The sequence below is a fragment of the Asparagus officinalis genome, chromosome 4 (genome assembly GCF_001876935.1).
Source record: "Asparagus officinalis chromosome 4, Aspof.V1, whole genome shotgun sequence".
In the NCBI taxonomy this organism is placed as follows: Eukaryota; Viridiplantae; Streptophyta; class Magnoliopsida; order Asparagales; family Asparagaceae; genus Asparagus; species Asparagus officinalis.
Window position 1 is genome coordinate 18371005 of NC_033797.1, and position 10893 is coordinate 18381897.

At 36.6% G+C, this 10893-nt stretch overlaps 1 protein-coding gene across 1 annotated transcript; it reads left to right on the forward strand.

The window, feature by feature from the left end:
* Nucleotides 228-7193, forward strand: LOC109836803 (2-Cys peroxiredoxin BAS1, chloroplastic-like). The gene is made up of 7 exons (XM_020404818.1): nucleotides 228-529; nucleotides 654-728; nucleotides 4040-4121; nucleotides 4221-4300; nucleotides 6403-6528; nucleotides 6662-6775; nucleotides 6921-7193. The coding sequence occupies exons 1-7, from the start codon at nucleotides 317-319 to the stop codon at nucleotides 7035-7037; spliced, it is 807 nt and encodes a 268-aa protein (XP_020260407.1). The 5' UTR covers nucleotides 228-316; the 3' UTR covers nucleotides 7038-7193.

A 10893-nucleotide genomic window follows, 5' to 3' on the forward strand; every position in this document is an offset into this window, starting at 1 on the left:
TTACCTGCGCGAGGACAGCAGCCCATCATATGCACCCTATCCTCTATTCTGTCGGAGACCCATACATGATGCATCCATAATTGGGTGCATCTGGGTGCACGTAAAACCGGTCTCCAAATCTCTTCAATTTCATGAAACTCGATTTACCAGCACTCTCCAGTACACGACCAGCCTCTCGCGGTAACGTAACTATCTTAAATCCACCGCAGTTTAAAAAAATCACCGAAATCCTCACCCAATCCCATTTAAACCCCAACCCCTCTCCTCGCTTATCCACAGCAGAGGTCGAGAGAGAACTTGAGAGAAAATCCAAGCAATGGCGTGCTCAGCTCCTTCGATGCTTGCTTCAAACCCGAAGGCAATGGCGTTCTCATCGAAACCCTCTATGGCTTCTCCTCTCTGTTCCTTCTCTCAAACCCTAGCGGTCCCCAAGAGCTTCAGCGGATTGAGCTGCGGATCCAAAACCCGATCTCTCCGATTCGCGGCAGCTCCAGGATCTTCTTCTAGAAGAAGTTTCGTCGTGAATTCTGTACGAAACTCAAACTCATCTCGTCGATTAAAATTTTTTTTTGGTTTTTTGTTTTACAATTTATTTATTCAGAAATTAGGGTTTTCATGTTGTTTTTTTTGTTTAATTTTCTTTGTTTTTGCAGAGTGAACTTCCGTTGGTGGGGAATACGGCGCCGGATTTTGAGGCGGAAGCTGTGTTTGATCAGGAGTTCATCAAGGTATAGCAGATATTTTGAAGTTCTTGTATTTTATTTCTCTTCTTCTCTTAAAGTTTGAGTAGAGTTTTGTTGATTTTGCTAACAATTTCTACTTATGGAAATGGTTTATCGTTATTTGTTTAATATGAGTAATCGCCACTGATATGGACCTAACTTTTTTCTTGTCTTTTGGGGTCGGAATTATTTAACATTTTTTGCTAATCATTGCTTAGTTTCCTAGTAATGAATGTTTAGTGGGATAAGCAGTATGTTGTCTCTTCTTTGTGTAGCTATAGATGGATAATTTAGATACTTTAACATATTGTTGTACCTTTCGTGTTTAAATTCTTATTGTTTTGAAGTCGAATTTTATCTGTTTATGTGCCATTTGTTTATCAATGTTCTGTGGCAACTATCGCCTACCTAAACTTGATAAAAATGACTCTGATGTGACAAAATGACGATTGAAAGGGGAGAATTGGCTGGTTTAATTTTAATTCATGGCAGGTTTTAATATTAATTTATCAGCATATCTGATGAATCACATGGCTACTGATGTTTATTAATCCGTCGGGAAAATTAGAGTGTTGTGATTAAGGGATGTACAATAAGAAGTCTACGTCAGCTATGAAGAGATTGCTTGGTCTGAAGTTGAATGGATGAGGAAAGGAAATTAAGTTGGTTTGAAGTTGAATGCATGGAGATAATTGATAATGCAAAAATTACACACATTTCTCCAAATCTTTAGGAGCTGTTACATGGATCTCTTTTCTTTATTCGGCTAGGTTAAGGGCATTTACTAGTTAATTGGACAACCTGCTTTGCTGAATTTAAAGAAACCGAGCATCCTTTGAGAAGATTGAACCTTCTTTTTACATGTATTGCTCACCAAATGCCACCATGATATGACTGTTGTCCAGGGTTTTGCCGAAGGAGGAGAAAACTCGTAACAACCCATATTTTTTTTTGCTTTTGCATAATGTTCAATTCCATTCATGGAAAGGACGATTCTTAACGAGGCACATTTTGTTTGGCCATAGAAAGGATTCTCCCTCTCTCCCTCAGAAAGGAAGAAAAAAGAAAAAACAAGAAAATCTCATACCCTTAACCTATTAGGTTAATGTTGCTCACTAACAATGTCGTTTCCAATCATGAAATGAAAAAGCTTAAATCTTCTTGGTGCATATGTTTTTTTTAAAAAAGTATTGTTTATCAAATAATAAATGAAGCAGTAATTTTTCACTCATAAGAAAAATAAAATGTGCAGGAAAATTGTTTGTTCAGTAATTTTACATAGGGTATTGGGTTAGATGTATCAAAAAGAAGTAGTGAATGTTTTAAATGCTGGAGAGCGGAGGCAATGGGAAGTTTTGTAGCAGAAAGATACTTTCTGTTAGCTTTGAAGGATTTATGAAAGTTCCAATGCTAATTTTGTTCCAGTTGCATGAGTTATTGGATAGACAGGTAAAGAAACTGCAACAATGAGCACTAAGATATGATTCTGCTGCTTGAACAACAGTGAAACTGATGGATTATTACATAACATAAAAAGATGAATGCATGTATAGAAGCAGCATGTGTCAAGAAAATGGAAACATTGGGTTATTTTCTGTTTTCATGTTTTTTTTTCCTGTTCATCTTTTCTTCTCTAGCCAGGCAGTTGGGTTTAGGTCTGAGTGTAGATCTCTCAGACTTGGTAGCTAACTTCACTGCTCTTGGATACTGCCTTCAGTATATTTTACTTTAATCTCAAGGAAAATGGATCTTTTATTTAAGAAGCACCATAATTGTGAGGAGGTTTAGAAAGTGCCACAGCCACAATGATTCTAAAATGTCATGAAGACAGTCTTGCAAAACCATAAAGCTGTTTTAGAGTAGTAAATAGAGAAACTTCCGAACTCACTATTTCGTCGAGTACCACTTTGCATAGAGTACCAACATAGATTATATAAGTCTGGGAAGCGTTTGATTTGATATGCGTGCTATGTCTAATAGATGCGTTTTGCTGATGTTAGTAACTATATATTTTGTTAACATATATTTTGATGTATAATTGTATATGTAGATTGTCCTTCTAGTTTGGTTTAGTTGCTTTCTCTCATCCTTAATCAGTCACAGGTATACTTTAGCATGTGGTTCTAATTCAGCAGTTGTGCCTTCCGTCTTTCCTTTTGCTTTGCTCTTATCTTTTTTGCTCAGAGAAAGACCACAATTATGGGGTTGTATCAAGTATTGGATATAAGTTTGTCCCTCTATAGTGGTGATGGGATTGCTGCTAGGAATATCCAGAGCATCTAAGTAATCCTAGTCGACTACTAGGAAAACAGACTGATGCTCAAAATTGCCTCAGTTGACAAAATAATATCATAAATGAACAGTTTCAGACACCTCTCAGTATTGGTTGTTATTCTATCACTGTTTTTATTACATGTAATGTAACTACCAGCTTGAATTTTTTTGAGATTTTGTTTCTAACTTGATTTGTGGATGGAAGATTGAGGGAAAATATGTATCTATTATTGACTATGAAACTGCAAATTTATCAGAACTTCTTCATATTATAGGATTAGAATCCGTGTTGTCAATAGAGAAACACTTCTTTGATAAGTTTCATATACACTATTGTTTGGTAACGATGTTCTATTTTAATTGCTGCTGTTTAAAAATTTGAGGTTTGGGAAACAAAGTTTGGTGAAAATAGTCTACACTAGTCGAAAATAGTCTATACTAGTCGATACAGAATTTGGAGATGGAATCAGAGAGGAAAAGTTGGGAGTTTGGGCTAAAATGTTGATATTGTTAGCATCAGGATCATGAGAGATACCCTAAGGAAAGAGATGCAATCAACGAAGCACTGAGAGTCTCTAACTACTTAGAATCTATCTGTCTATTTTACAATACCCATGGTAGAGCTGTGATTATGGTATATATCATATGGAAAAGGTACCATGCACTATGGTCTTCCATATGAACTTCATGGAATTATTTCTCAGAAGACATGGGCCACGAGTCTTCCTTAACGCCACATGTATGCATTTTCAATTATCGAGATACCTTTTGCTCCAATAAAGTAGATCCATCAAATGCTTCTAGGACAGATGAGGCAAGTAGGTGCCAATTTTTTATTGCTCAGTGTGTTGAATTAGAAAACAAAGTGAAGTCAACAGAATAGCTGACTTTCAGTAATCAATGTTAAACACAATATTGTAGTTTTTGTAGGCAAAATATTTTTCTACTGGCAGTTTCTTTAGATGTATTATTTATTATGTCCTTAGACCATAAAATTCTCTATGTTGCATTCCCAATTATAATATTCTTCTTTTATGCCTCAGGTCAAGCTGTCTGAGTATATTGGGAAGAAGTATGTAATCCTGTTTTTCTATCCATTGGATTTCACATTTGTTTGCCCCACTGGTAAATTCCATGCTTATTAAATTGATTAGTATGATGCCGGTAACATTAGAAAAGTAGCTAAACTAATTGTTTCAATATTTTCCTTCCCCTTTGCAACAGAGATTACTGCTTTCAGTGATCGCTATGCAGAGTTTGAGAAGTTGAATACAGAGGTTTTGGGTGTTTCGATTGACAGTGTGGTATGTTCTACGTTTGTCTAAGTACTTTTTCTTGAACTGAGAAAATTCGATGTTGATTTTTTGTCGTTGTTTAAGATGCATATTTATTTGGCACTGTACTACTTTTGCTGACCACTAGATTGATTCATGGATTGAGAGGTCATATTCCTATAGAAATTATTATGTTTTGCTTCATAGTGACTTTTTTACAGTAAGAATGAGCATAGTCTAACCCGCAAAAAAGCAATCTGAGTGTAGTCTATCGTAAGATGGTTGAAAATATAATAACTACAAATGTTAATATACCCGATATGTCTATAGTGTGACCATATCTTGTACATACTTCCAAGACTTTTTCTTCTTCCACCAATTTTCATAAGATCTCAACAAGCATAATGTTCTATATTGCATCCCTGTACTTATATACATGAACTGAAAAAAAGCTCCTTGGTGCAAATGGCATGGCAGTATGTGAATATCCAGTATATACTTCTATGCTACTGTTTTCTTTGAAATACTCCTAATAATTTTGTTGCATCTTGTGTAGTGCCAGTAGGGGTTGTAAACTACTGAATCGAATCAAATTTCAGTATGTTTGAATTCAACTTCAGTTGAAAGTCGGATATTCAAATTTGAATTCTGGTTGAACTAGTGTGCACCTCGTGCAAAGCACGACTTCCAATTTTTTTATTTCTGCTACAGTAATTCTGTATTTAAATGCAGTTTGCAAGTGCTACAATAACATTTTTTAAATGCTACATTATCTCGCCTGAGCTATAATAATAATGCTACAGTAGTTTAGTTTATTACATCATGAATACCGAAGCGTGGATCTGCCTGCTTGTAAAGCTACATTATCCACTGTGGTATTACTGTAGCATGAATAGTGAATATTGGATCCTCCTATTATTATAGAGTAATAGATATCAGTGATATTCATATTTGAATTCTCTCTCTCTCTCTCTCACACACACACACACACACATGAGGAATATGGATAACCTTGGTACCAAGGACAATTTTTGGTCCTTGGGAGTTGGGAGTGAGGTGACTTGTTCTCATCTGTACAATCAAAAGAGGGACCACTTGCACATGGGTTAGAGAGGACCATTTTCAAGTGGGGACCACTAAGGTGAGTGTTTAAGCTTTAGCCACATCGCTACCAAGTATATTTGAACTATTTGGTACCAAGTTCCTCCATTTCTCTCTCTCTCTCTCTCTCTCTATATATATATATATATATATATATATATATAAACTACTATATATATATATATATATATATATATATATATATATATATATATATATATATATATATATATATATATATATATATATATATATATATATATATATATATATATATATATATATATATATATATAGAGAGAGAGAGAGAGAGACCCTTAATTATCTAACCCATATGCACCCATGTGAATGTGGTCCTCCCCTTTAAGTGAATGGATAAGAATGAGCCACCTTATTACCAAACACCAAATTTGTGCATAGTACCAATCATATCCATATTCCTCTCTCTCTATATACATATATATTCGCTAAATATTCACGAATATTTCAGCAGCATGTTTAGTTGGGGGACTTTAGCTCTAATACTGTAGGTTCGAGGTTCGAACCTTGCAACTGTCATAATACTTTTTTTTCCTTTATTATTCTTTGGAGATTTTTTTCATATACATCCACCAAATTGTATATATTTGTAACCTCCAAAGCATCATACTTGCCGATTTCCCTTTCCATTCAAGTTTATGCCTTAGTTTAAACTAATTAAAATTTTCAGAAAATATCTAACATGCCGTTTAATAAATATAAAACATAAACGAGTATTTAATGACCAAGCGAATCAAACATACATTTGGTTAAATTGTTTTCGTTTATGAGTCGAATACGAAAAATTAGTTGTTTACTGCTAAATGAGGTGTCAAATCAAATTCGATTGAATAGCCGGATGAATAATAACCGAAATATTTGTTAATTTTTTGGTTTGCTTCCACCCGACTCAGTATTCTAGTACAATGTTGTCATGCAAATTCTCTTATCTGTGTGCCATGTTTTGGCTCCGTTTTGGAAATTTCCATTTACACTTTCCATTATCTGTGTAGTTTTCCCATCTTGCCTGGGTTCAAACTGATAGGAAGTCAGGCGGACTTGGAGATCTGAACTATCCTCTAATCTCTGACGTGACAAAATCCATTTCTAAATCATATGGAGTATTGATTCCTGACCAGGTAACATCTTTAGTCAAATTATTCAGATAAACAAGGAGCTAACTATTTTAGTCCGTTTTGGTCTTAAAATCTAGATGTGTACAATTATCCAAATTTCCCTTTGTCAAAGGAAACATCTGTTTTTATCTGACAGGGGGTTGCCCTCCGAGGACTGTTCATCATTGACAAGGAAGGAGTTATTCAGCACTCCACTATTAACAACCTCGCGATAGGTCGGAGTGTTGATGAAACCATGAGGACTCTCCAGGTAGAAACTATAAGATGCAGACATTTTTTTGGGTCTTGACCATCGAAGCGAATGGATGGACTGTTCTGTGCCCATTATAATACCTACTTTAGGTTTCATTACTGTTTCTTTGTTCTAACTTTTGTCCCCTTCATTGGCTTTGTAGGCTCTGCAGTATGTGCAAGAAAACCCTGATGAGGTGTGTCCTGCAGGATGGAAGCCTGGGGAGAAGTCCATGAAGCCTGATCCCAAGCTCAGCAAAGAATACTTTTCAGCTATTTAGAGAGACTGTTGATGTTTGAAGAGCCAAAATATGTTTTTGTTGTGATTAGCCCTGTTCAAGTTTGTTGTGATTTTGTTTCACTTTGACTGAATAGAACCATTGGATTCAGATATCATTTTAAGATGGATCAATCTTGCTTGAGGACTTTTTTCATCAGAGTTGTTTTATCTTTTGGTCTTTAGGGTCTATTTTAGCTGCAACCTGTTTTATTCTTTGCTCTACTTAACTGCGGGCCCAAATGAAATGTGGAAGTATGGTGTTAACCTGGTTCATACTCTTTATTTCTTCTTATTAGTTCGTCATTTGGAAATAAGACATCTGAAGTTCGCAAGAAACATATTTTTTTTGGGTCAAACAGAATATTGTCCAAATATAATAGGACTCGTGATTTTAGTTTTAGTAGTACTGAGTACATAAGTTGAAAATGTATCTGATTAGGTATTCATTAATGAAATGCTTAGATGGGTATGCTATCAAGGTATCAATGAGCTTCCATTTGCTATACATCTGGAACGGTAAATTTCATATAAAACCCCTCATATTAAGTAATTATAAAGATAATCGAACAAGTTACTAGATCAGTCAACCCATGATAATTCTTTTTGCGCTTCTCATTATACCAAAGAAATTTACCTCTTCACCCTGCATCAAGACATCAAGAGCTTTTAACATCGTTACAACTTTAGTAGGAACTTATCACCCCAATTTGGTGTTTTCAGAAGAATAAGTTGCGGATGCAATTTGGGAAAATTATTTAAAATATAAGTGCTTTGACGGCTCATTTTAAAATACGGTAAATTTGAGGGACCAAGATCTGAAAAAATTCCTAGGGATGAATAATAAATCGATTTCAAACATACAAACATTCCCCGATAAATTGTTGATAGATTAAAATATGCACACTTTCTGCATCAGATGCTTGATGCTTCCCCAAACAGTTTTGGACTAAAAAGGAATTAGTCTTGATTCAAAGGCAGAAAGGTAAAATCAAGGCATATTATCTCAGCCCATTACTGGTTTTGAAGGAGGGCCCAGCCCAAATGGCTTGGTCAAGGCCGAAAGTTTTCGTTGAGTGGATTGACGATTTTGACTAAAGTCGTTCCTCTTTCGCGCCAATTAATCGGCATTCGGCTAGTAATTTCGTCAACCTAGGGTTTCCAGGACTCAAGATGGCCATCTCTTCCCCCCATTGATCAATCCGTTGTCTCCTAATTTCAAGTAAGTTTCCCTTAACATTCTTTTAATTTTAATCGCCTGATCGCCATTTTTACTAGAAATTATTGAATTCGATCTATATAATTTTCCTTTTCCTCCCATTTCTAAAATCGAAAAGCATACAGACGCCATTAGCGTCCGCGCGATTTTTTATATATTAGTATAGATAAATCATCTAGGGTTGAGTATTAGTGTTGATTTTTTTTCCTGGTGGAATTTGATTTGTCTGCTGCTGCTTAATTTAACGATGGGGTTTTTAGGAAGACTAAGTCCTCTGGAATTCCATCAAGATACGAGAGGGAAAAAAAAACCCAAGTATATATTAGAAAAACTTAAGGAAAAGAGAAAGAAAAAAAAGCCAACACCGAGATTTTATGTGTTTTTGACGCCTTGTCAACATTCAGGGGGCGTTCATTGCATTAAAATTACAAGATTCTCGATCAAACTCCAATCTTTTATCATGGCAATTGTAATCGAAAATGTTTTGAGAATAGAGTAACTATCACTAGCTTTTGTCGACGTAGCCCGTAGCTCCTTTTATGGCCGTAGGAACAATGACAGCACTGGCAGTGATGTTTCTTTTTCGGGTGGGCGGGGGTGCAACTCTGGGGATGGAGCAATGGTAATTGTCGATGGTGATGATGACTACTGCAGCAACTGGAGCAAGGTCTAGGATCAGGATATATATGATCGCCGTCACCGAACAATCCCATTCTTTTTGTTGATGACGGTTGATATTAGATATTCTCCTTTCATTTCAAATGTCTAACATCGTGACAAGCCAAGAGGAGACACGAAATGAAGAGAAAATTGCTCCGCAAATTTGTCTCTTAACGAAGCAACGCTCTAAAAATAGATGTTGCTTTAACAGGGTTTTGACGAAGACAAATTTACAAGAGGAAAAAAAAAAAATAGAAAAGAAAAAACCCAAGTATTAGAAAAACTGTAGGAAATGAGATAGAAAAAAAGCCGACACCTAGATTTTAGGTGGTTTTCATTCCTTATCAACATTCAAGGGGCGTTCATTGCATTAAATTTACTGACCAAACCGTATTATTCTTGATCAGTCTCCAATAGTTTAGTAGTGGAAAGTGCTATAAAAATACAGTAAATATAACTAGCTTTTATCCTAGCTCGTAGCTCCTTTTTACTGGTGTAGGGACAATGACAGAACTGGCAGTGCTTTTGTTGTTGTTGTTGCTGCTGCTGCTGTGATGACTACTACAACAACTGGATCAAAATCTAGCATTGATATTAGATATTCTCCATTCATTTCCGAATTCTAATATCATGATAAGGCAAGAGGAAACTTGAAATGGAGCGAAAATTGGTCCCCAAATTTGTTAAATAAAGCAACTCAGTGAAGATAGATGTTGGTAAGATTCCTCCCGTTGGAACAAAGTACGCAACTATCGGATACCAAGATGCTGTGTATAACCAAATTCACATTTGTAGCAAGACAACCAAGAGGAGCCAACTAAGTATAAAGTTTGGAAGTTGATAATCTATGCTCGTATATATGTGTAATCATACCAACTGGTACTCACATTTCCATTGCATAATTAAATTACGTTTATGAATAATAATTGAAAAATTGGAGCTAAATCTGCCATCAATGTTATAGTTCCTTCCAACGTTATACAGCTGCAGTGTCCCATCTGTAGAAATGACAGGAACAGGTTTACTGGGCAGCAGATTGGGTGGCGGTCGACCGGCCCGGTCGACAGCGTTCGTGCACAAGACTCAGTGAGCATCAGGATTGGTGGCGGTCGACCGACGCGGTCGACCGAAGATGGTAGCGGTCGACCGGCGCGGTCGACCGCCGTACTCTCTGGACATTTGGGCTTGCTGCTGGATGGAGGGCGGTCGACCGACCCGGTCGACTGCCGAAGCGGTTTTGGGTTGGGTCTGTTTTCCAGACCCATTTCGTTTGGGTTTTCTATAAATACCCAAACTTGGTTTTAGGGTTAGTAAGCAGGGGGTTTTAGCAGCCATTGAGGGTGAGTTATTGGGCTTCTATTGTTGGAGCAATTGAGAGAGATCAAGAGTGATTTATTGAGGGTTTTTGGTGAGAGATTGTAACCCTAGTTGTATCCCCTTGATTTCTAATAGTGAAAACTCTCCTCTCCTTGCCCCGTGGACGTAGGCATCTTGCCGAACCACGTAAAACTGGTGTTAGTGATTGTTTGTGCTTGTTGGTGTGTTGGTTTATCTTTTCTTGGCGATTGGTTTGGATTCTCGAGGCGCAACAAGTGGTATCAGAGCTCCGGGCAACGCTTGGGCTTTTTGGAGGTATAGATCAGTTGGGAAGTTCATCTAGAGCTTCGATTGGTGATAAAGGTGGGATCTTTGTGGTAAAGTTTCTATCTTTTTCAAGTTGGATCTATTTTCTTGTTTGTTCCGCAATTGTTTGGGTGCTTTGAGATTATGGCCGGAAAGGATAAACATGGGGAGGGTTCTTCTAGTGTGAAGGCCGTCCAAAGTTTGAATATACACTCTTTGAAAATTGATGTGAAAAAATTCAACGGCACAAATAATTTTGGACTTTGGAGATGTGAAGTCATGGATGCGTTAAATGCGCAAAATTTGGAAGATACATTGGAGTTGGACGGGAAACCGGACAACATGGATGAAAAGGTTT